The 21,155-nt window shown below is 47.1% G+C and overlaps 1 protein-coding gene across 1 annotated transcript in view; it reads right to left on the minus strand.

Annotated features, from left to right (window-relative positions):
• LOC134180893 (MAM and LDL-receptor class A domain-containing protein 2-like) overlaps positions 1-21,155 on the minus strand; it is a 28,340-nt gene that overhangs the window by 5,993 nt on the left and 1,192 nt on the right. Inside the window, exons 4-50 of the mRNA XM_062648078.1 lie at positions 21,118-21,155; positions 20,973-21,057; positions 20,771-20,920; positions 20,442-20,713; positions 20,283-20,367; positions 20,199-20,219; positions 19,977-20,135; positions 19,545-19,922; positions 19,221-19,487; positions 18,757-19,095; positions 17,548-17,814; positions 17,132-17,494; positions 16,963-17,076; positions 16,839-16,898; positions 16,451-16,609; positions 16,236-16,385; positions 15,921-16,180; positions 15,763-15,850; positions 14,797-15,420; positions 13,633-13,916; positions 13,302-13,575; positions 12,876-13,247; positions 12,569-12,805; positions 12,134-12,511; positions 11,914-12,075; positions 11,475-11,852; positions 11,279-11,335; positions 11,050-11,214; positions 10,005-10,391; positions 8,928-9,172; positions 8,584-8,866; positions 8,488-8,523; positions 8,281-8,430; positions 8,054-8,214; positions 5,916-6,126; positions 5,720-5,857; positions 5,592-5,664; positions 5,140-5,534; positions 4,446-4,533; positions 4,247-4,391; positions 4,134-4,187; positions 4,010-4,078; positions 1,284-1,446; positions 1,010-1,027; positions 698-880; positions 264-644; positions 36-197 (exon numbers count right to left, since the gene is read on the minus strand). The exon at positions 21,118-21,155 is cut by the window's right edge and continues 240 nt beyond it. Of these exons, the coding sequence (XP_062504062.1) occupies positions 36-197; positions 264-644; positions 698-880; positions 1,010-1,027; positions 1,284-1,446; positions 4,010-4,078; positions 4,134-4,187; positions 4,247-4,391; positions 4,446-4,533; positions 5,140-5,534; positions 5,592-5,664; positions 5,720-5,857; positions 5,916-6,126; positions 8,054-8,214; positions 8,281-8,430; positions 8,488-8,523; positions 8,584-8,866; positions 8,928-9,172; positions 10,005-10,391; positions 11,050-11,214; positions 11,279-11,335; positions 11,475-11,852; positions 11,914-12,075; positions 12,134-12,511; positions 12,569-12,805; positions 12,876-13,247; positions 13,302-13,575; positions 13,633-13,916; positions 14,797-15,420; positions 15,763-15,850; positions 15,921-16,180; positions 16,236-16,385; positions 16,451-16,609; positions 16,839-16,898; positions 16,963-17,076; positions 17,132-17,494; positions 17,548-17,814; positions 18,757-19,095; positions 19,221-19,487; positions 19,545-19,922; positions 19,977-20,135; positions 20,199-20,219; positions 20,283-20,367; positions 20,442-20,713; positions 20,771-20,920; positions 20,973-21,057; positions 21,118-21,155 (9,528 nt within the window). The remainder of the gene's footprint in view (positions 1-35; positions 198-263; positions 645-697; positions 881-1,009; positions 1,028-1,283; positions 1,447-4,009; positions 4,079-4,133; positions 4,188-4,246; positions 4,392-4,445; positions 4,534-5,139; positions 5,535-5,591; positions 5,665-5,719; positions 5,858-5,915; positions 6,127-8,053; positions 8,215-8,280; positions 8,431-8,487; positions 8,524-8,583; positions 8,867-8,927; positions 9,173-10,004; positions 10,392-11,049; positions 11,215-11,278; positions 11,336-11,474; positions 11,853-11,913; positions 12,076-12,133; positions 12,512-12,568; positions 12,806-12,875; positions 13,248-13,301; positions 13,576-13,632; positions 13,917-14,796; positions 15,421-15,762; positions 15,851-15,920; positions 16,181-16,235; positions 16,386-16,450; positions 16,610-16,838; positions 16,899-16,962; positions 17,077-17,131; positions 17,495-17,547; positions 17,815-18,756; positions 19,096-19,220; positions 19,488-19,544; positions 19,923-19,976; positions 20,136-20,198; positions 20,220-20,282; positions 20,368-20,441; positions 20,714-20,770; positions 20,921-20,972; positions 21,058-21,117) is intronic.

The raw sequence follows: 21,155 nt of genomic DNA on the forward strand, positions 1-21,155 counted from the left end.
ATTGGGCGTCACACGGGGCTGGTATTTTATCCTACCTGTGCTGTTTCCATAGGTATGATCATCGTCAGGTCCAGTCCCGTATGTAGGCGTAGCTCCTCGTCCCCTCCCCCATTCATTGTGGTCACCGACCACTTGATTTTGCCAGCAACAGCAGTGACACGAATCCTGTTCGAAATCACAGTCTCCCGGTCCAAGACCTAGAGTGACATGCAACATACCTTAGATTGACGTGTTAACGTAAGTGTAATTGTTTATATAAATACGTGTTGGACAGGGTGCTGGAGGCGGAGGGGTCGGACGGGGTGGACAGTTTGTAAGGGTTATGTCGTCTATTGCAATGTCTCCCGTGAAACTGCTCCCAGCAACGGCCTCAATGACGATCTGGTATTTTGCATTGACTGCTAGATCCATCTGAGCCGCTATCCACTTGTTGCCCTGGTCACCTGACTTTGTCCAATCAGGTGTCGACGACATCTTCTGCCCAACTTTTACAATGTAGACATTCAATTTGTTGATTGTCGAGCCGTACATATGATACCAAAAGTTGAGTTTGCATTCTTTGCAAGATGCATCGATCGCTTTGGACTTCAGCTGAGCTTTGTCGCCGTCACTTGCTCCAGAGGTTTCGATGTAGACGTACTTACCTAGGGCAGCAGATCGTTAAAACAACATATTTAATTTTGATTTTATGCCCAACCTGAACCGGTCCCGGTCGTGTGATCGCTGCCCGGTCCCGTGAACGAGCTGGGCGTGTTGCCGCTCTGCAAGTCGAACTTGCGAGGCAGATTGGGCACGCGCTCCCACTCGCATGTGTTGTCGTTGTCGAAGTCGCAATCGAGAGCGTGAGGTCCCTTCGCGTAGGAGGACGGACACTTCTGACCTGGAAGAATAGAACAGGCCAGTTACCGTCAGTAAGCGTTGAATGCAAACGGTTAAGCGAAGTGCGTTTCTGCTGGGCATGATATTGGCGGTAGTCGGCGTCGATTATGTTGTGTGGGGGGAGACCAACCTTGTACTGGAGGAAAGCCTGAAACAGAGCAAATTACGAATGAAAACAAAGCAAGCACACTCACATTTCTATGCCCGTTTTAGGGACAGTGGAGAACTCGCAATACATTGGAGTCTGGATTGCAACAAACGCCCTACCCATTTAGTCCGCCCTCGCACAGTTCCAATTGCTTAAAAACGGAGCCTGGACTCAGCAGCGCAGACCTTGCGCCGAGATTTGTTTGTCGTTTGGCTTAGGGAAAACGGTTACTACAGCAGAGATGGTGGTAACTCACCGAGAAACGCGACCATGGCCAAGACGGTCGCACAAAGCTTGAGTGCTTCCATTCTTTGTTCAAACAGAAAAATTCTTAGAAGCTGAAGAATGGACTGCCGGCCGTTTGGTGGTTGATGAGTAGAGCAATATGCCAACAAGGCGTAGTCTCGCGATCTCTCGACCTACTCAGATGGTCACGTGCACGCGGACCTGGTCGGTGTCAGGAACGACAACGCCCCTGCACGTGAGAGGCACCGCACTGGTGTCTGTATGATTGATTGCATTTCAATTGAGTGATTCAGAACGTCGCGTCTATAGCTTGGGAAAGACGCGCGGATAAGAACTGACGCAAAAATGTTCTGTGACTATTGATGCAAACATAGTGGTGACGTCACCTAGCAACGTTGATGGTCATGCGTTCTTGACCTTTGCAAAGGATGTCTCAAACTCCAACTTTGCCTTTCAGAAACGTTTATACGCGTGCGCAACAACGCACGCTAAGCGTTAAAACAACGCTCTTGTCTGTGCATTTGTTTATGTCTATGGCTGTGATGAGCACCACATTCAGTCCTTTGTACCCTATACAGCGTCGCCATCTGAAGTGTCCAATTCATAGAGGCACCGTTTCACAGACGGATCCCGTGCCATAGTAGGCTTGCACGTAGATGACGTCAGTTGTGTGGAGTTGTAAACAGCTGGGGTGTCGCTTATAAGTGACATCCTACTGTAATACGTCTAATGAAACTTGACATCAAGTGTGTCTGGCAAAAGCAACTCGAATGTGATTCTGTTAATTGCATTAATGATTGACAGTCTGGTCACGTGACAACAGGTCCTATAGCCATGACTGATCCGGGACTAGGGTTATGGGTTAGGGTTGGAGTTAGGGTTAGGGCTCTAAATTGGTAGGGTTCGGAACCTACGGCGACACCGGACCAACTATGGGGCAACCACAACTGGCCCGGGAGACCAGTTTTAGGGTAGCCACAAGTGGGCCGCCGGACCAACTATCACGTGACAGTATAATACTCTGCACATGCACGCTGGATCAAATACACTTTATAGGAGCTTGAGGCTAGACTTCATAGATAGTGCTTTCATTTTCGTATATTCCGGATCTTGTTAGTTTCGGACCATCCAGCGTTGCTCCAATTCAATGCCCGCGTTTTGAGCGTTGACTCATGCTCCGTAATTAAGAAGAGGCTCTACCCACGACGCGACCGTTTCTTTACGCCGATCAGATTGCCCACTAGCGTCTGAATCAAGCAGGACTTCAACACAAGCGTCATGGCCACGGCTGCATTTCCGTCATGGTTGATATTGTACGTAAACCGATTATTGCCAATCACGTGGTTTTTCTATGGGAGGGGTACGTACAAACATTATACCAAACAACATGGGCTATATATAATCTATACACTGCTGCAAGCTCTACGTACAAGATTACGTACTATCGGGCCATCTGTCATCGCGATTGTCATTCTGTATTGGTCTGTATGCACATGTACAAGCACACAAGCGATTGGTTGAATTGTAATCAGTAGAGAACTCGTGACCTCGTACAAGAGTAGCGGACAATGAATGAATGAATGTGCGTTCAAAGTAAACTCTCGAACGGTGCGGTGGAGAGAGGCGATCAAACTGTCGTTCGTCAGCTCTTTTATCCTTAATCCGTCTGCGCCCACTAGTGGATCATGAGTCCCCTCTCGAGGAGTCGACCCCATGTGAAATCTCACAACGAACCTTGATTCCTCGTTTTCATGAAAATGGCACCCTCTATCGAGGAACGTACGCCCAACAAACCTACACCCGAAAAACCAAAACATAAATGCTATCATTTCATGCGTAACAGCATCGGTGACTAACGAGTCCAACAAACATTCCAAACCGTAGGCCTGTATGGTACATAAGGTTTGGGGGAACGGAATAGCCGAAATGGTTGCCGAATGATTCCAGCGATCTCTCGATTTCACGTCTCGCGGGCGCCGAATGAGGGGGGCGCCCTCGACGAGAGGAGATAGTAGATAAGACAGGTGGTATCATTTTAATCCCCGACCAATTACTATTGTTGCACGCGTTGCCACCGATCTATAAACAACCAATCGTTTCCAGAAGAGAAAAAGTAACGCAAACAAGGAATTCATATAGTTTCTGATTTTCCGTGGGTTGCCGTCGGAGTCGCATATGCGCCGTCCGTTGTCGACGTCGAGGTGGGGGCTTGCGGCACTTGACGGAGCGACCGCATCGGGAAACCTGTTGCCGCACTTAACTCCGGCCACGTTTGGTTTGGCCTCTCTATACTCTCGTATGCACAACCGGTTTAGGAGCAAGACAAACATAAATAAATATAAAATCAAAAATTGTTAAAAACGTAGTTGAAATAAATGAGGTCATTGCGTTCGGCAAATGCCAGATAGCTATTTTTCTACAAGGAGGGGTCTTCTTGTTGTTTGTTATCTCAAGTTACGATTGTCATCCTGTTTGTTTGTTTCTCTGTTTGCATATCAACATATATCAAAAGCGGCTACACACGGTGATTTCTTACACTCGCTAACAAATATTCAATTTGAGAAAGCTCGACGCCTTTGTTACACATTGATTGGCAAACTTGATTAGACTACATAAATGCGCACAATTGTATCGCAATATAATCGCGTGCCTCGCAATAACAACAGCAACAGTCAAAATCAGATGTTCATCAAACATATTGTTTATACCGTCTCATCCGTCCGATCACTTATTTACTAGACCAGTATAAGGGTCGGAGTAGAGTGGATTGCTTGCCGCTTGTTGGCCTAGTGTACCCTCGTGTATCTAAAGACAGTCAGCGTTAACGAATGGCGAATGCAGGACATGCAAGTTGCCTCACCGGTCGCGGAAGAGTCATTTCCGACGCCGGCGCGAACATGTCCGACATGTCAACCTGCGGAACAGACTGTTAGGTCAACGCGTCATTCTAAAAAAATTGCTTTGCTTTCTCACGTCGTCTATAGTTCTAGTATGCGCATCGTCTGCTCCATACATGCTGTAGACGGGATTGCCGATGCCAGACGCAGTGTCGGATGTCATGCCGGTGCCGGGGGCGCCGCGGCGGATGGTGGCGGCGACGGCCTCTTTGGTCGCATATCTAGAAGAGAACGGCATCGAGCATAGGATCGAGTTGAAAACCCGAGTGGCTTACTTCTGTCTCATGATTAGGTAGATGACGATAGCCACCACGCATATTCCGACAACTCCGACGCTGACACCGATGGCTGCATACTTGCCAGCTGCAAGACAACAGAGAGACAAAACACAGAGTCGGTAACCATTTAGAGCGTGCAGTTACCGTGGCGGATCCAGAGGGGTTTACGTTGGAACCTCCTTTGTCTAACCCTCTCTCTATGCTGCACACTGCAGTTGCATGTAGCTAAAGGAAAGTCGTTTCTATAGCACTAAAAATCTATGCGAGGTCGCCAAAAATTCAAAACTTTTCAACTGTTTACTGAAAATAGAAAACTAGTAAAAATACTAATAAAGAGATGGCAGAGGCGTAGGAATGGCATTCAGGTTGGGGGACCAACCTGTGCTGCAAGTGTAGCCTCGTGTACCCAGGAAGTCTGCCCGCAGTGTAGCTTTTGCACTGTCGTCTATTGGAGCTTCTCGTTTCTTTCACTTATAACTCGTTTTTACGATGACCTAATTTATACATAGTGACTATAGCCTGCTGATTGGGGGCCATGGCCCCCGTGGCCTCCGTGGTTCCTACGCCTATGATTGGGATTTCTTAATTACTTCGATCTGCTAACGCGCGAGATACGCCCCTGTCCTTGAATATAGAGGCAAACCCTTTCAAATTCCTGGATCTGCCACTAATTGCGTTTTCGTTTATTTACCATCGCTGCTGCTGCTAGAGCCAGTGTCTCCTCCACGCTGTTGGGTGACGACGACAACTGGTGGCCGCGTGGTAGAGATGGGAATTCCAACTGTTTGAGCCATAACGTATTGCGTCGTTGGGTGACACTGACCAGCGCGGTTGCAAACGCAAACGTCGGAGTTTTCGAAAGTTTGAGTGCAGGTCGTGCAGTAATGGCTGTTTCTGTATTGACTGCTGTCCAAGCACCAGCAGGTCTTGTCCGTGTCCGGATCACAGAACTGTGTGAACTTCGTAGGCATGACGGGGGCAACCGTTGTGCCAGGGGTATTCCTTTGGGGAGGCGTCGTGCCATTGACTGGTTTGGGTGTGTAATACGTCTTTTCGCAGCGAACGCCATAGAAGGGGTTGGGACATCTACAGAAATGACGCGTTTGTAAATCTGAAGCAAATAACAATATGGTTGTACAATACAGGCATTTCTCTTGTCCTGCTTGGATGTAGCATTGTCCGTTGTTAACGCAGTAATACTCATGACACTCGGTTTCTGCAAGGGAAGAGGTTTTTGTCAGTTTGCACTCCATGGCATTTGTGTATCTTACTGCACGGATCGGGATTCTGCTCGTCTGCTCCGTTCGGACAGTCGCTGTATCCGTCACACAGTTTATTCCAATCGATACACGAGAAGTCGTTCGGGCACTGCCACTGGAACGGCGAGCAGGTTGGCGACGGTGTGACAGCTTAAACATTGCAACAGTTACACCAGTAAACGGTCAATTGCTCACCGATCTTCCTTACCTTCGCAATCTTGTAGAACAATGTCGTCGATGGCGATGTCTCCGGTCCACGTACCCCCGTATGTCGCCAAGAACAGGATATGGAATGTTGGAGAAGTGATATTGAGAGGCTGAATCCTCGCTCTCTTCCACTGATTGCCTTGATTGCCATTCAGCGTCCACACGGGGGTACGCCCTACAGGGGTCTTAGCCGTCGTTTGCTCAACAAACACCTAACGAACAACATGCATATTATGGTTCGGTGCGCATGTGCAAAAGCATAGGGTACTGTGTGTCTGTGTGTGTCCGTGTCTGTGTCTGTTTGTTTGTGTGTGTGTGTGTGTGTGTGTGTGTGTGTGTGTGTGTGTGTGTGAGTGTGTGTGTGTGTGTGTGTGAAGAGAGGCAATCTCACAAGCTGTGACAGTTGGAGAGGCATTGCCCTGCTGGACATGGTTGGAAAAGTTGTAGCTTCCATCATTCAAACAAGATTACAAAATCTTGCTGAGGAGGTACTACCATAGTCACAGTGTGGTTTCAGAAGCTCAAGGAGCTGCACAGATATGATTTTCACAGTGCGTCAACTTCTTGAAAGGTCATGGGAACATAAAGGAAAATCCTTCTTCAGTTTTGTAGATCTAAAAGAGGCATATGACTCTGTTCCACGCTCAGCCATGTGGCTAAAATTTAAAAAAGCTTGGAGTTCCAGACCACACCATTGACATCATCAGATCATTCCATGACGAAATGAAGGCTCAAATCAAATTAAACGGAACATTGCTAGAGCCAATCAGTGTTGACAATGGACTATGGTAAGGCTGTTGCATGGCTCCTGTGCTTTTTAAACTATACGCGTGATTTGTAATGTATCGATGGAGTACAAGGGTACAGGATCCTAGTGTAGGTGTCATGATCAATTAAAAGTATGACAAAAAGCTATTTCGGAGATACACGCGTAATTCTACTGAAATGCTGTTAACTGACTGTCAATATGCGGATGATGCTGCCCTGCTGTCAACTACTAGATCAGCGGCTATGAGAGCAGTGACTGAAATATGAAAACAAGACAAGATTTTGTTTTATCACTGAGTATTCCAAAAACTAAGGTGATGGCTGCAGGTAGGGAGGCATGTCCCAAAGATAGCAGGCCTACACATACTGAACATTGTGACATTGAATATGTGCGAGATTTCACATATCTTGGATCCACCATTGAAGCTTCAGGAAAATGGATGTCGATTGCAGAATTGCGAAGCATCCAAAACATTTGGAGCTTTACATAAGGCTGTGTTTGAGGATACAAATCTGACTACATTTGATAAAACGCAAAGTATATGATGCTTGTGTGCTCTCTACACTATTGTATGGCTCTGAATTGTGGAACTTTTGAAGAAACTTCTTCAGAAATTGAACTGTTTTCATAACAGGTGTCTCCGGTCGTGTCTTGAAATCTCTATCACAACACAGTGGGAAAATCATATCTCAAATAAAGCAATAAGACAAAAGGTGGGGAGATCCTAGCACTATAAACATCAAACTTATAAGACGACTTATGCAATAGTTAGGGCATTTGGCTCGAATGCTCAACCATCGAATTCCCAAGATGTGCTTCTTAGGGTGGTTATCAGAAAAAACCTCTACAAGGTGGCCCTAAGAAGCGCTGAAAAGACATATTTAGGAAGACCTAAATGATCTGAAGATTCCAGAAAGCAGTTAGTATGGCTTAGCAAATACATCAAGATCTGCCTGGAAAGACCATTACCATGCCTGTTTGGAGTCTAGTCAAGTGTCATCTGGCAATGTTGATTTACAAACTGTTGTCTGCCCTGACGGCCTCAGAGGTTTAAGACGCATTAGTGACAGAAATGGATTGCGGAAAGTAAATACCTATACATCAGCAAAAAAGGAGCCATTGAATACCAGACCTGCATGAAGTATTTTTGAAGCAAAGAAGGCTATACAGTACAGAAATGCATCGATATGCATGGCAAAAGGTTTTTATGACTTTGCCTTTGTCCCCACTGAAGGGGTAGCGTGTCCGTTTAGACGGAAGCAATACAGTAGGAGGTGTGTGTGTGTGTGTGTGTGTGTGTGTGTGTGTGTGTGTGTGTGTGTGTGTGTGCTACTTGAAAGAGGTGTATAGTAACATGTAACATGTTCCACCTCGAGTCTTCCTATGGCAGCTCCATACATGTGATACCAGAACTCCAACATACAGGCCTTGCAACCCAATGCGGTTACGTTGTACTCGGGACTTCTCAGCGTGGCCACGTCTCCTATCTCCAAGAAGGATTGAAAAGACGTTTCTATATGCATATAATACCCTGCAAAGTTTTCAAAACGTTCCACTTGTAAGCACGTTGGCCTAGCACTTAACACTATGTAGGTACCTAGACTGGTGCCAGTCGTGTGGTCGGTCGAAGGTCCCGTATCTAATGAGGCCGTGCTGCCAGCCGCACGCGTCCAGTCGAAGCTATCGTCGACTCGCTCGTCTATGAAGCCGCAGGAGCCGCTATCAAAGTCGCAAGTTGTACACAGCCCTACAACAAGATGCAATCACAACGGCAATTGTGTTAAACACACGTGCTTCTTCCTACCTGGTGGCGAAGTCGGAACAACATAATTAGGATCATCTAAATAAAGGAAAAAAATCGATTGAACTATAAACAATTGTATCTCAATGTAAAACTTACAACAACACATGATTCCGCCGGCGTTGACTGCCGAGATTCTCGAGCATCCCTGGTAGCCGTTTAACGGAGTATGCGACGTCGCACTCGGCCAGAACCCGTATGTGCATTTGCCTCGTTTGCAGTCGATTCCGCAGCACAGAGGCTCGTCGCACTGAACGGAGTAGTGTTGGCAGCCGTAATCGACGTTGAGTTTTGGAGCGGTATCACAAGCATCCTTGCGACAATGATTGATACCCGCACTGAAACGTCCGTAACCGGCCGTCGCACACACGCCGCCGTTAATCTAGAAAAGCGCAATGTTGTCCAATTTGAGATAGACGGCGTATTGCATGAAGGTTACGTACGTATTTCGTTATGTCTGATGGTTTTCCGTTTGCTCCGCACATGTACCAGCCATTCCTTGCGTCACACACATCGGCAGGCGATTTACACCTGACCGACCGTCCGTCCGCGAACTTGTTTCCGCACCTGCCGCCCGTCGGTTGCTCTCTCAAGCTGCGCAGACCGTCCCACGTCCCGAGGCATCCGGCGACGAACTGCTCGCCAAAGAAAGCCTCTCTACTTCCGTCGGCGCAGCCGGTAGTACGAGCTAGACAATATGCGAACATAAAGTACCGTATTTCTTCGATTAAACACCGAAACGCCGTGCTTGTAAGCGTGGGAAAGTATTAGTCATAAACGCCACTCTCAAATAGACGCCGAACTTCATATAGTATACATGCGCAGTAGTAAGAGCCTGTCCATCCATGTTTAACTCTCTTTCAACTGGATTATTGATCATTTCGATATCTTTATGTAATAGCCTTTACGCGTAACTAAATTGTAAGAATTATTATTTGGAATACTCGGGACAGCTTTTTCTGGATGACCCTAAGGCCGGTTCACAGATCTCATTGAGGAAACGTAATGTACCTGAACGTTAAACAGCGTAACGTAAGGTAACGAGATGTCATTCACAAAATACGTTCGTTCAACGGCGTTAGCTAGCTTTGCGTCCTTAACCTTTGGTCGCTTCACTTCCTTGCATGTCTGGGTTAGCGTACAATTGGTTACGATAATCATGTGCTGCTTGCTCAAACCGTATTGGCCAAACGTTCCGCTCCGTTACGTCGAAATGGAACACCATCCTATTCCAACGTAACTTAACGTAACGTAACGTAGTGTATGCTAACGTAACGTCACCTGGTTAACAGACGATGCAGGCAATGTTAGGTTACGTTACGGTACATCGCGTTACGTTACGTTGGTCCAGTGTAGGGTACGTGAACCAACCTTTAGACCTCCCAGTTAGCTGTCTTACAGTATACGGCGCTCAGATGCTTACAAATAGATAAACGCCGCAGCTGGGAGTAATAACGACGTTTATTTGAAGAAACACGGTATGGTATCTCTCGACAAGCGAATGGTCGCATAGGCGTTACCTTGTCGGCAGTATGAGTTGTCCTTTCGTGAGTTAAATCCGCAGCCCTGGAATGAAATGTCGTCGATGGCGATGTCTCCCTCGCTGCCACTGCCGTAGACGGCGATTATGTGCACGCGGTAGTCTGACAGGCTGACGAACGTGGCGTTGCCCTTGTGCCACACGTCTCCCTGTTGGCCGGTGATATTTTTCATCAACTGGAACGAGGTGTCCGATCTCATGTAAATGAGGAGAGACCCGATATCAAACCCGTACATGTGATAGTAGAAAGTCATGGTGCAGCTCTTTGTCGACGCTTTAATGTTGGGACTCTCCAAGATGGCTTTATCTCCTTTGCTATTGGGTAGAACGCCAAAAAAGCTTCCTGCTTCCACGTAGAGATAATGCCCTAATCAAGAATTGCCAGAAGGTTAGCATTGCAATTTTATAACAATTATTATCTTCGCTAAGGAGCTTCTGTTTTCACCGGTGTTGGTGTTTGATTGTGAGCAGGATTACTCTGAAAACCGTCTGAGGTGTGTGTGTGTCACTGTGTGTGTGTTTGTGTGTGTGTGTGTGTGTGTGTGTGTGTGTGTGTGTGTGTGTGTGTGTGTGTGTGTGTGTGGTGTGTGTGTGTGTGTGTGTGTGTGTGTGTGTGTGGTGTGTGTGTGTGTGTGTGTGTGTGTGTGTGTGTGTGTGTGTGTGATGTGTGTGTGTGTGTCACTGTGTGTGTGTATGTGTGTGTCAATGTGTATGTGTGTGCGCTGATAAAACTTGGCGGCGGGATGATAGAACTTTGATAGAGGAATAATCGATTAGTTTTGGGGATTAATTCGTCGCCTCTCGAGGTGTCGGAAACGTTTCGACAAGAAAGCTGAGATGACTCGCGATTTCGCCCCACCCCTGCCCCAAACACACCCATACCGTCTCCCTGCAGTTGTTGATAGATAAATGATGTCATTTAGACGGTGTGTGTACATGCCAGGGTGAAAATAAAACCCTTTCAACTAGTTGCCATGGAAACTGAGCTGCTTTGGCGGAGGTTCCGTCTATTTATTTTGTATTACCTTCTTTGGTTCCGATCGTGTGATCGGTAATTGGACCTGTACCGAATGATGCCGTGTCGCCTTCATTGATGAGCCAATCGAAATTATCGCAGACCGTGTTGTTCCAGAAGCATGGACCACATTCGAAATCACAGTCTCCCGTCACTGCGGTGGAAGACGAGCCACCTAAACCACACAAAAACAAGCGTTCCGCAGTCGTTCTCATTGCTGGATTGATGCAGTTACGTACACCAGTTTGTGGCGTTAATGACGGTGCAAACAGCCGAGTTGTCACATGGCTTGTTATCTAATGAAGTATCAGAACAAATAGAGAGTAGAAAGAGTCAGCGCTATGTGTGTGTGCGTGCGTGCGTGCGTGCGTGTGTGTGTGTGTGTGCGTGTGTGTGTGTGTGTGTGTGTGTGTGTGTGTGTGCAATTTTCTTTACCTGCAAATTGACATCCGGAAGAAAAGCTTATGTCATCGATAGCAATGTCTGAAGAACCCGAATATATAGCTCCAGCAAACAACGCCAAGTCAAATACGCTGTTCACGTAGTTTGTCGTGTAGAGGTCGACAGTGGCATTTATCCATTTGTCGCCCTGATTGCCGGATTTTGTGAAGAGTTGCGGATGCTGCCAAGGTAGACTTCCCGTCGGTTGCTTCCAGAGTTGCAGTACTCCGACGTCAGCTCCGTACATGTGATACCAGAAGGTCATGAAACATTGTCCCGCTTTTGTTACCGCTTTGAGCTTTCTACTGATAAGTTCCGCGCTGCTGAGGAATCCCTGAGACGCCGCGGTAGCCTCGATATACATGTAATGACCTGAACAAGATCGCACGATGCAACACGAAACGTTAATGTTGTATTTCGACTCGACGCCAACCTGTCGTGTTGCCTGTAGTGTGATCGTATCCAGGACCCGTACCGTGCGACTGAGTCGACCCCTTTCCACGCGTCCAATCATTATAGTCGCCGGTGGCTAGATTTTTCCAGCAGCAGCAACGGCATGAGTCTTGCTCGAAGTCGCAGTCTCCTGGACCCAAATCTAAAGCAAACGAATTCAGCAAAAAGTATTTCTCTCGTTTACCTTAAACTCAAATTACTCGGATTGCATGGAGGAGGAGGCGTTGGAGTGGGTACGGGAGGACAGTTTCGGAGTGTTATATCGTCGATTGCGATGTCTCCCGTAAAGCTCGTTCCAGCAACTGCCTCGAAGATTATCTGATGCGGACTGTTACAGACAATGTCAACATTTGCTTGGAGCCACTGATTTCCTTGATTGCGTCCTTTAGTCCACACCTGCTGCCTCGTACCGGAAGTCGGTTGCATGTAAACGGTTAGTCTCCCGATGGTCGCACCATACATGTGATACCAGAAGTTGAGTTTACATGTCGTGCACGACGCGTCGATAACTCTCGATCTTATTTGAGCACGATCGCCGGTCGTAATAGGAACTGATGTTTCAATATAGATGTATTTACCTACAGGAATAAACAAGAATAATGCAACGATCAAGAGGAAACATCGAGAACGGTTACCTTGAGAGTTTCCTAGAGTATGATCATTGCTCGGTCCTGTGCTAAAGCTGGGCGTCGCACCGCTGCGCAGCTCAAAAATCGTATCGAGGTTGGAAACACGCTCCCAAAAGCACAGGTCGTCGGCGTCGAAGTTGCAGTCCATGAGGTGTGGACCTGGCGGGTAGGTTGGACAGAAGGTCGGAGTGGGAGTCGAGATGAAAGGTGGTGTTGTAGAAATTACAGGCGGTGTGACAGAAACTGGAATGGTATACGTACCGTGGTAAAGAAATGATCTTACATAATAATACTGTCGGATATGCCAACTTACCACATGGACCACCAAGCATCAGGTCGTCTAACGAAATGTCTCCGGTATAGCTGGTGCCGCTGGTCGCCTCGAACCACACTTTGAATTGAGTCGCATCTTGAAGGTAAGATTCGAGAAGGATCGTATCTGTAAGCCATGAAACTCCCTGCTCGCCTGTCCTGGTCCACGCTATGCTGGTGTTGCCGCCTTTGGGCTGTACATATACTGTAAGTGTGTTTATCGTTTGTCCAAACATGTGATAGGCAAATGAAAGATAGCAATTTCTGTTGGGATCGTACGTAATCCATCCTCCTCCACAACGGTCGTGCACGGTGAGAATCGCATTTTCATTGGCAGTCACCGGAAGGGAAGTTTCAAAGTAGATATACCAACCTTAAGAAATAGACTATTATATTGAGAAAGTAGGAGTGGAAACATGCATTTTACCCGACGAATTGCCAAAAGTGTGGTCAACACGCGGACCCGTGTTCAAGCTACCAGTACTGCCACGGTGTCGTGTCCACACCCGCTTGGCATTGAGATCATCGACCCAATCACAAAAGCCCGACTGGAACGTGCAGTCGAGATTTTCTCCATAGCAAGGAGGCGGCGGTTGAGTCGGAGCGATGCCGCCACAGCCGAGACTGAACGTGATGTCGTCTAATGCGATGTCAGACGTCCACGGGAACGAGTAGTTACCCGTCACTCCTCGCCACATGATCTATACATATAGGGTTCTGGCCAAAATATGTTCGGGCTCACATATTTGTTTGTTTACCTTGTAGTTGATGTTTTGAATATATTGATCTAGAGGGACCTGATCGCACAACCAGCGATCACCTTGATTGCCGTGTAAATGCCATATCGGTTGCATTCCGTCTGAATTTTGGAAGTAGACCGAGAGGGTGCCGACCGTTTGTCCGTACATGTGATAGCAGAAGCGAACCGAGCACGACAGCGCTGATCCGGAGGGTCGTGACGGCGGCGACATGAGCGGACTGAAAAGATCGGCGAAGTCGAATGCGACGCGCGGACTAGAAGTCTCGATATAGATATAATAGCCTGAAAAGACAATTCCTACTAAGATGCCAAGCGAGGCGAATTGACCGATTTCCAATTGTCGAAGCGGTATGCTGCACGAGCACCGCGATTTGGTAATAATCATATATGGCAAGGTTATTATATACATGCGAGCATTCTTCTGCTAGGGAATTCTGTCGTCCCGAGATTTAAACTACATCTACGTTACTAGGAACGTCGGTAGCAATAATATTGCAATACATGGCATGCTAGAGTCAGAAAAAGATGAGTGCACGCTGCTTCAATAGTCCTACTAACGTGCTCAGCTAGACTACATGTAACGTCTGTTTACAATTTCAGTTTTCCGGCTTTACTAGCAAACACATCAACAACTGCCATTGCAATTGGCTATTTCGATCGGGATCCTCGATTCAGACGATTTCTAAGTCTTGTCTGATATTGGAAGACATGGTGATAGACCAAAAAATATCAATAAGAAGAGTGGGCGTTGCCGTAACGTTTTCAAATATTCTCTACCAATCTGAAATTTCTGTATATAACCGTGTATGGCATATACTGAGCGCGCGCTATAAAGTTTTGCCTAGAAGCGACTCTGTAACGACCAATTCGCTTGACATTCCTGAGGTTAAAATTAGCTATCATTCTATTGGAAGTGTAGCAAGGCTTGAAACCTATACAGTCACGGGAGCCCATTTGAGTGTGTTAGAATAGCAGATCTCGGAGAACGGTAGTGATTAACAAAATAGCTCAAACACACATGTGGTCGTCACTATAGAATTCGAAGAGCACTCCAGAAAGTAGGAAAGTTGCCACGCGGCAAGCAAGGGCGTATTTACAACTAAGTATGGTTAGTACCAAGGTATTCGGGCTGGAAAGCGGTCAATTGGTGGAACAGACTGACCTGACGATGTCCCAGTTGTGTGATCGAAAGTCGGACCCGTGCCGAACGACAGCGTTTCGCCTGATTGACGAAGCCAATCGAAGTCGTCGTTTGAGCCTTGTTTGAATCCGCACAGACCGTTGGTGAAATCGCAATGTCCGGGCAGATTCGAGCACATAGACAATGACTCGTCCGAGCCGTCGACGCAGTCCTTCACACTGTCGCACAAATGATCCAACTGGATGCACTCTCCGCTGTATGCACACGGCCAGCGGCTTCCTCCTATCGCACACGAGTTTGGTTTTGCTCTGGGATTACAATTTATGAACCTAATGTCATCCAGAGCCGCGTTCCCGTATATTCCTCTGGTATGGACGTACGTGAATGTCAGTTGAAAGTTGGTTTGACTGCCGACGTACTGAGTGCTCTCATACCATTGATCAGTGCGGGGCAGATTGTATTTGACTAGAGTCTGAGTGCCACTCGAGCTGCTCATATTAAGCCACAGACTTCCGATGTTGACACCGATCAGGCTGTAAAAGAAATTGATCTGGCACAAATGGCTGGAAAGTTGGTATGTCGGACTCTGCAGGGACGCCACCGTTCCGGTTTGAGCTCCGGTGGCTTGGAAGTAAGCATACGTTCCTAACGAAACGAAACAGATTGTACAGAGTTCTGGGGCAATTCCAGGCGCGGATCTGTGGGGTGTGCCCCTTAACCAGCCAGCCTTTCAGCCTTCCGTGATTAATGCTTAGCGTACACTCAGCTAAGCTCGAAAGGCCTAGCAATGCCACTGATAATCACATCTGCGAGGCTGTTTAGAATCACATGCAAAGCGATTAATCTTGTTGACAACCGAGTTTCAATGCTTGGCTCGGCTCGCCTCTCTCAAATGTTTGAAATGGGCGTGGCTAGGCGGAATGTTTTGGGCACCCCACCTACAAAAATCTCGATCCGCGCCTGCAATTAAAATGAGTGTGTCCGAACCTGCGCAGTCGCAACCGCTTGAAAAAATTACGTCATCAATTGCAATGTCGCCTCTGAAGCTAGGACCGCGAATGCCTTCGATCACGAACTGCAACAAAAGACATTCCGAGACTCGATACTAAACAAACTAGAAAGCGAAAATGAACAAAACGGTTTACCTTGAAAGTTCCGTTGACGCTTCCGGGGTCGACGGTGTCGTTCAACCATTGATCTCTCTTGTTGCCCGTCTTGTTCCACACTTGCGTTCTCGCTCCCGATCCGTCCTGCACGTAGATGATCAGGTCGGCAATGTCGGTTCCGTACATGTGATAGCAAAGCGTCATGTTGCAGCCTCCGACGTCTTTGAGCGGCTTCGAGATAAGCCTGGCCACGTCGTTTCTGCTTCTTGGAAAACTCGTTTCAATGTAAGCGTAGTATCCTACAATATCCCTCATTCCTGAGAGGCAGAGATTTTATATGATTTGCTAGCTCACCAGTGGGTGTACCCGAGCAGTCACTGCTAGGCCCAGTTCCGCTAGACGGTGTGCGACCATTCTGTCGATCCCAGTTGAAATCGTCTGTCGTATCTTGATCAAAGATACCAAAATCTGTTTCAAAATCGATTGAGGAGCACGGAGCGGGAGCTAAAACACCAAATAGTCAAGAATCGTCAACACACGACGTTATCAAACGAAGTCAATTAACTTACGAGCGAGCATGGTTGTGTGATCATAGTTCGGTCCCGTACGAAAGAAAAAAGAACCGCCACCGTTATAACCAGATCCGAGAATCCAATCCGCGTTGGGAGTCTGAGACTCTGTTGGATTCTTCCAATTGCAAAATCCCGTTTCAAAGTCGCACGTCCCATCTAAGACCAATCGTTTAGATAAGATTACACACACACACACACACACACACACACACACACACACACACACACACACACACACACACACACACACACACACACACACACACACACACACACAAACTCACACACACACACACATACACACACACACAAACACACACACACACGCGCGCGCGCGCACACACACACACACACACACACACACACACACACGACAATTTCCTACCTGGAAATGTTCCTGGTACCGTGGGTGGTGCAGCAGTCACTGGCGGGGTACCGGTGGGAGCTGAAACGTTAGTTACGATCGTTTACCAAAACGCGAAACGCAAAAATTGTCACAAGTTTATTACCGCAATTTGCCTCGTCTGAGTAGTCGCCGCAGTCGTCTATACCATCGCAAACCCACGAGTTGTAGACGCAGTGACCGTTTCCGCACGCGAACTGAGATGCCGTGCAAGGTCCACCTAAATAGACCAGCAGTTAGACACCAGATCAACTTTGGTTGATACCAACTCTCACTGTCATGGCAACCGGGAGTGAATGTGATGGTATCGATTGATATATCTCCGTTAAATCCTGATCCGTGCGTCGCCATAAATACAATTCTGTAATTGCCTGAAGTCATGTCCAACGGACCAGCTCGTTGAAAAAGCCACAGATCTCCCATGTCGCCCTTGAGGTTTGTCCACGTGATCAATGGCCTGGTAACGTCTGTAAACACCTGATTCACTCTGAGTACGCCGATGTCGGCTCCATTCATGTGCACCCAAAACGTTACGTAGCAGTCGTTTCGGGGAATAGTAGTGATCGGCAATTCAACCGTTTGAATGCTGGCATTGGCTCCTGTAGCCAAAGCACTGGCTTCGAGGTAGATATAGTAACCTGTAAAACACATCTTCAGTTTTCTATTAACGTTTTGTTTATGGAATTCTTACCTGTTAGATTTTGAGTGGCGTCATGAGCCGGACCAGAGCCGACTGTTGTTGTCTGGCCGTAGTATCTTGTGAAGTTGCGGTCGTTCGTTGTTAAGTTCGACATGCCACACCATCCAGTTTCGAAGTCGCAGCTTCCTTGCACCGTTCCGCAGCCCGTTTCATCGGAATGATCGGGACAATCCCAACGGCCGTCACAGTATTGAGAATGATCGATGCACGAACCGTCCTCGCATGTCCATTGTGAGGAACTACACGGCAGTGTACCACCTGTATCGAACACACCGTCAACATTTATTAGATTCTCGTAAAAAGCGTCGCACATGCTTACTAAATCTTAGTCAAGCAAAATCAAACGTATGAGTGCATTGTTGTAATAGGTATAGCCACGCCGCGCGGCAAAGGACCAATGATTAAATAACAAACAGACTGTAAATAATGGGCGAACAATAACAAGTGCGTGTGTGTTGTGTGTGAATGTGCGTTTCCGTGTGTGTTGCGTGTGAATGTGCGTTTCCGTGTGTGTGTGTGTGTGTGTGTGTGTGTGTGTGTGTGTGTGTGTGTGTGTGTGTGTGTGTGTGTGTGGTGTGTGTGTGTGGTGTGTGGTGTGTGGTGTGTGTGTGTGTGTGTGTGTGTGTGTGTGTGTGTGTGTGTGTGTGTGTGTGTGTGTGTGTGTGTGTGTGTGTGTGTGTGTGTGTGCTCTTACTGTACATCCGATGGGCGAGCATTGCATTACCGGTGTCAAAAACTTTGGTCACTCTTAACAATGGCCATTCCAATATCCATACCATCAGAAGTCTGAGAACAGGGATGCTCAGTTTCTTAATGGAATAAGATATTCCTGTGAGAATAGGGATTCTAAGATACTGAGCTAATGTCCGAAGACATGACGATATCTGCGTGCAAGCATTTTGATGAGGGCTAGGGCTAATAAGTTCATCTTCCAAAATACAGCCAATTGCATCTCTATCCCGACAAAGGAGTATGAGAGCAAGCACTCCCATCTCCAACTATTCATCAGAAAGAAAGTGAGATTTTCGATTTTCACTAAGTGCTTCTTAATGACACCGGTACAGACTGAATACGGGACAGAATTGTGACTAAGCAAGAGGCCAAAAGAAAATTAGTCAACCGGATTAAAGAAAACATCGAACTGACATGTAACTTGTAAACACAATTGACTTTATTAAACAAGATAAGTAGAATACTCACTCGCTCTGCAGTTGGAGAAAACAATGTCGTCAATAGCAACATCACCCCTGAAGGAAGTTCCCGCAATTCCTCGGATGACGATCTCTGTGCGAAGAACTTTCCCTATTTTGACTGTAGCTTGCGTCCACTTATTGCCTTGATCTCCACTGATACTCCAGAGGGAAAGATATCCGAGTTGTGTTTTCTTGAGAACTTTTAACGTTCCGGTGCTGGAGCCGTACATGTGATACCAGAATGTCAGAAAACACGCATCTCCCGTCCTTCCAAACATTGGAGTGACGAGTTCAGCAAAGTCTTGGACACTGCGCGGAAAGCTGGTCTCTATGTACATGTAGTTGCCTAGATAAAATCAAGCATCAAATTTAGATCGCTGATACCAATGGACTTGACAGCAAGGGAACATATGCGATTTGGGCAACTGATTTAATGCCGAATTTGGTAATATGTATGGTAGGTGTGCAGACCTGATGAATTCTTGAATGTGTGGTCGCTTGAGGGTCCGGTTGAGCTTGACGGTGTCCGTCCGCTTCTTCTTGTCCACTCAAACGTGTCACTCTTCTCATTTCGCCAAGTGCATAAGCCTTTCTCGAAGTCGCAAGATGACGGGCAGTTACCTTCGTCGTTGTCCGTTCCACAATTTCTAAATCCATTGCATACTTGAAGGTCGCTTATGCACCTAACGTTCCCGGTTGAAGATGTGCATTGGAACTGATTGTTGCTACAGAAAGCAGCTATAGGATGGTAACAATAAAGACGAGTTTTGACAAACTACAAATTGCAAATCTGACCTGAACCAGGACAAGCACCAAACGTAATAGTGTCGATGGCGAGGTCACCATACGGTTTACCATTGACTCCACCGCCAATGCGGACCCGAAACGGGACGTATTTCTGGCCTCCCAGGATGGTTCTCACTGTGAAAGTCGTTCGTATCCAAACGTCGCCTCTGTTGTTTCTTCTCGTGAATGTTCGCACCGTCTTTATTTGGTAACCAACTGGTGTTACGAAGAGTCTTTCGAATGTAAACGTAATGTTGTCTACGTCGACTCCATTCAAGTTCCAAGCGATGTACATCATGCAGTTCTTCGTCTCGTTGTAAGTCAACCATGGAGTAATCAACTCCGCATTTCCCTTGTTGCCGTCGCTGATAACGTGTGCATACCAGCCTGAAAATCGTGTAGAATAAGCAATAGTTTTGTTATCACTTCCACATTGAGTACCTGTTCCTCCCTGTCCGGAAGACGGCCCGGTGTTAGGGGTAAGTGTGCGGCCGTTCTTTAGTTGCCAAAGAACTTTTGCTCCGTCAGGTTGGGTTAGACCGCAGAATGTGCCTTTGACGTCATCGGTCTCACCAAAGTTACAAGGAGATTGGTACACCACTGTAATACACACCGCCTAGAAATACAATGTACAAAGTTTCTTATAGATTAAAATAAGAGTACCCTTTGGGAGTCCCGGTTGAACTAGAGTAAAGCAAAAGAGTTGAGGATATGCGATTCATAAATGTAAACTATGAAATTAGTTACCGACGCATTCGCAGTTGACAAACGTGATGTTGTCGAGAGCGATGTCACTAGTCCAGCTTGTCCCACTGAAGGCTTCAAACACGACCTAAAGGCACAGACAGACACATTGACGCAAACAGACAAACGTATACATAGAAACAGTCAGAACAAATTGCTGACGTCGTAGTTGCTGGTGGCGTTGATGCAGGCCATGCCCTTCTTCCATTGGTTGCCTTGGCTACCCGCCATCGTCCATACTTGGGACCTGCGCCACTGCGTTGCCTCTTCGCGCACATATACGGTCAGGTTTCTAATGGTTGTACCATACATGTGGTAGTAAAACTCGATGTGACATTTGCAAGGGCTAGACGACGGCTGGAAGCGCGGGGAAACCAACCAAGCGTTCAGACCAGTAGACACCAGGAAACTTGTCTCAATGTACGCGTAGTAGCCTGAAAAAATTGACTTTGACTTGAATGAAACAAAATGAGATCGACAATGGTGCCTACCTCCTCCGGATACGTCGTCACTGGGTCCTGTGTTGGAACTGGGCGTTCTTCCGGAACGTAGAGTCCATTCGATTCCTTGACGAACGTTTTTAAAAGCTCCGAATGTGTTGTCATCGAAGCCGGTATTCCACGCTCCGCACGGGTACGTGCCTAGGCAGACAAGATTATTTGACGACGCTGTGAAGTATGCGGGTCGTCTTACGATTGCAACATTCGTCTCCGAATCGGATCGCATCGATGGCGATATCGGATCGAAAACTCGGGCCTCGGATGGCCTTAAAACGGATCTACAACGCAGGACGACACGGCTACTTTTTCAACTGTTTGCATCAAAAGACTGTGCATACCATGAAGTCTCCGTTCATAGTTGCGGGAAGGAAGACTG

The sequence above is a fragment of the Corticium candelabrum genome, chromosome 6 (genome assembly GCF_963422355.1).
Source record: "Corticium candelabrum chromosome 6, ooCorCand1.1, whole genome shotgun sequence".
NCBI classification, from domain to species: Eukaryota; Metazoa; Porifera; class Homoscleromorpha; order Homosclerophorida; family Plakinidae; genus Corticium; species Corticium candelabrum.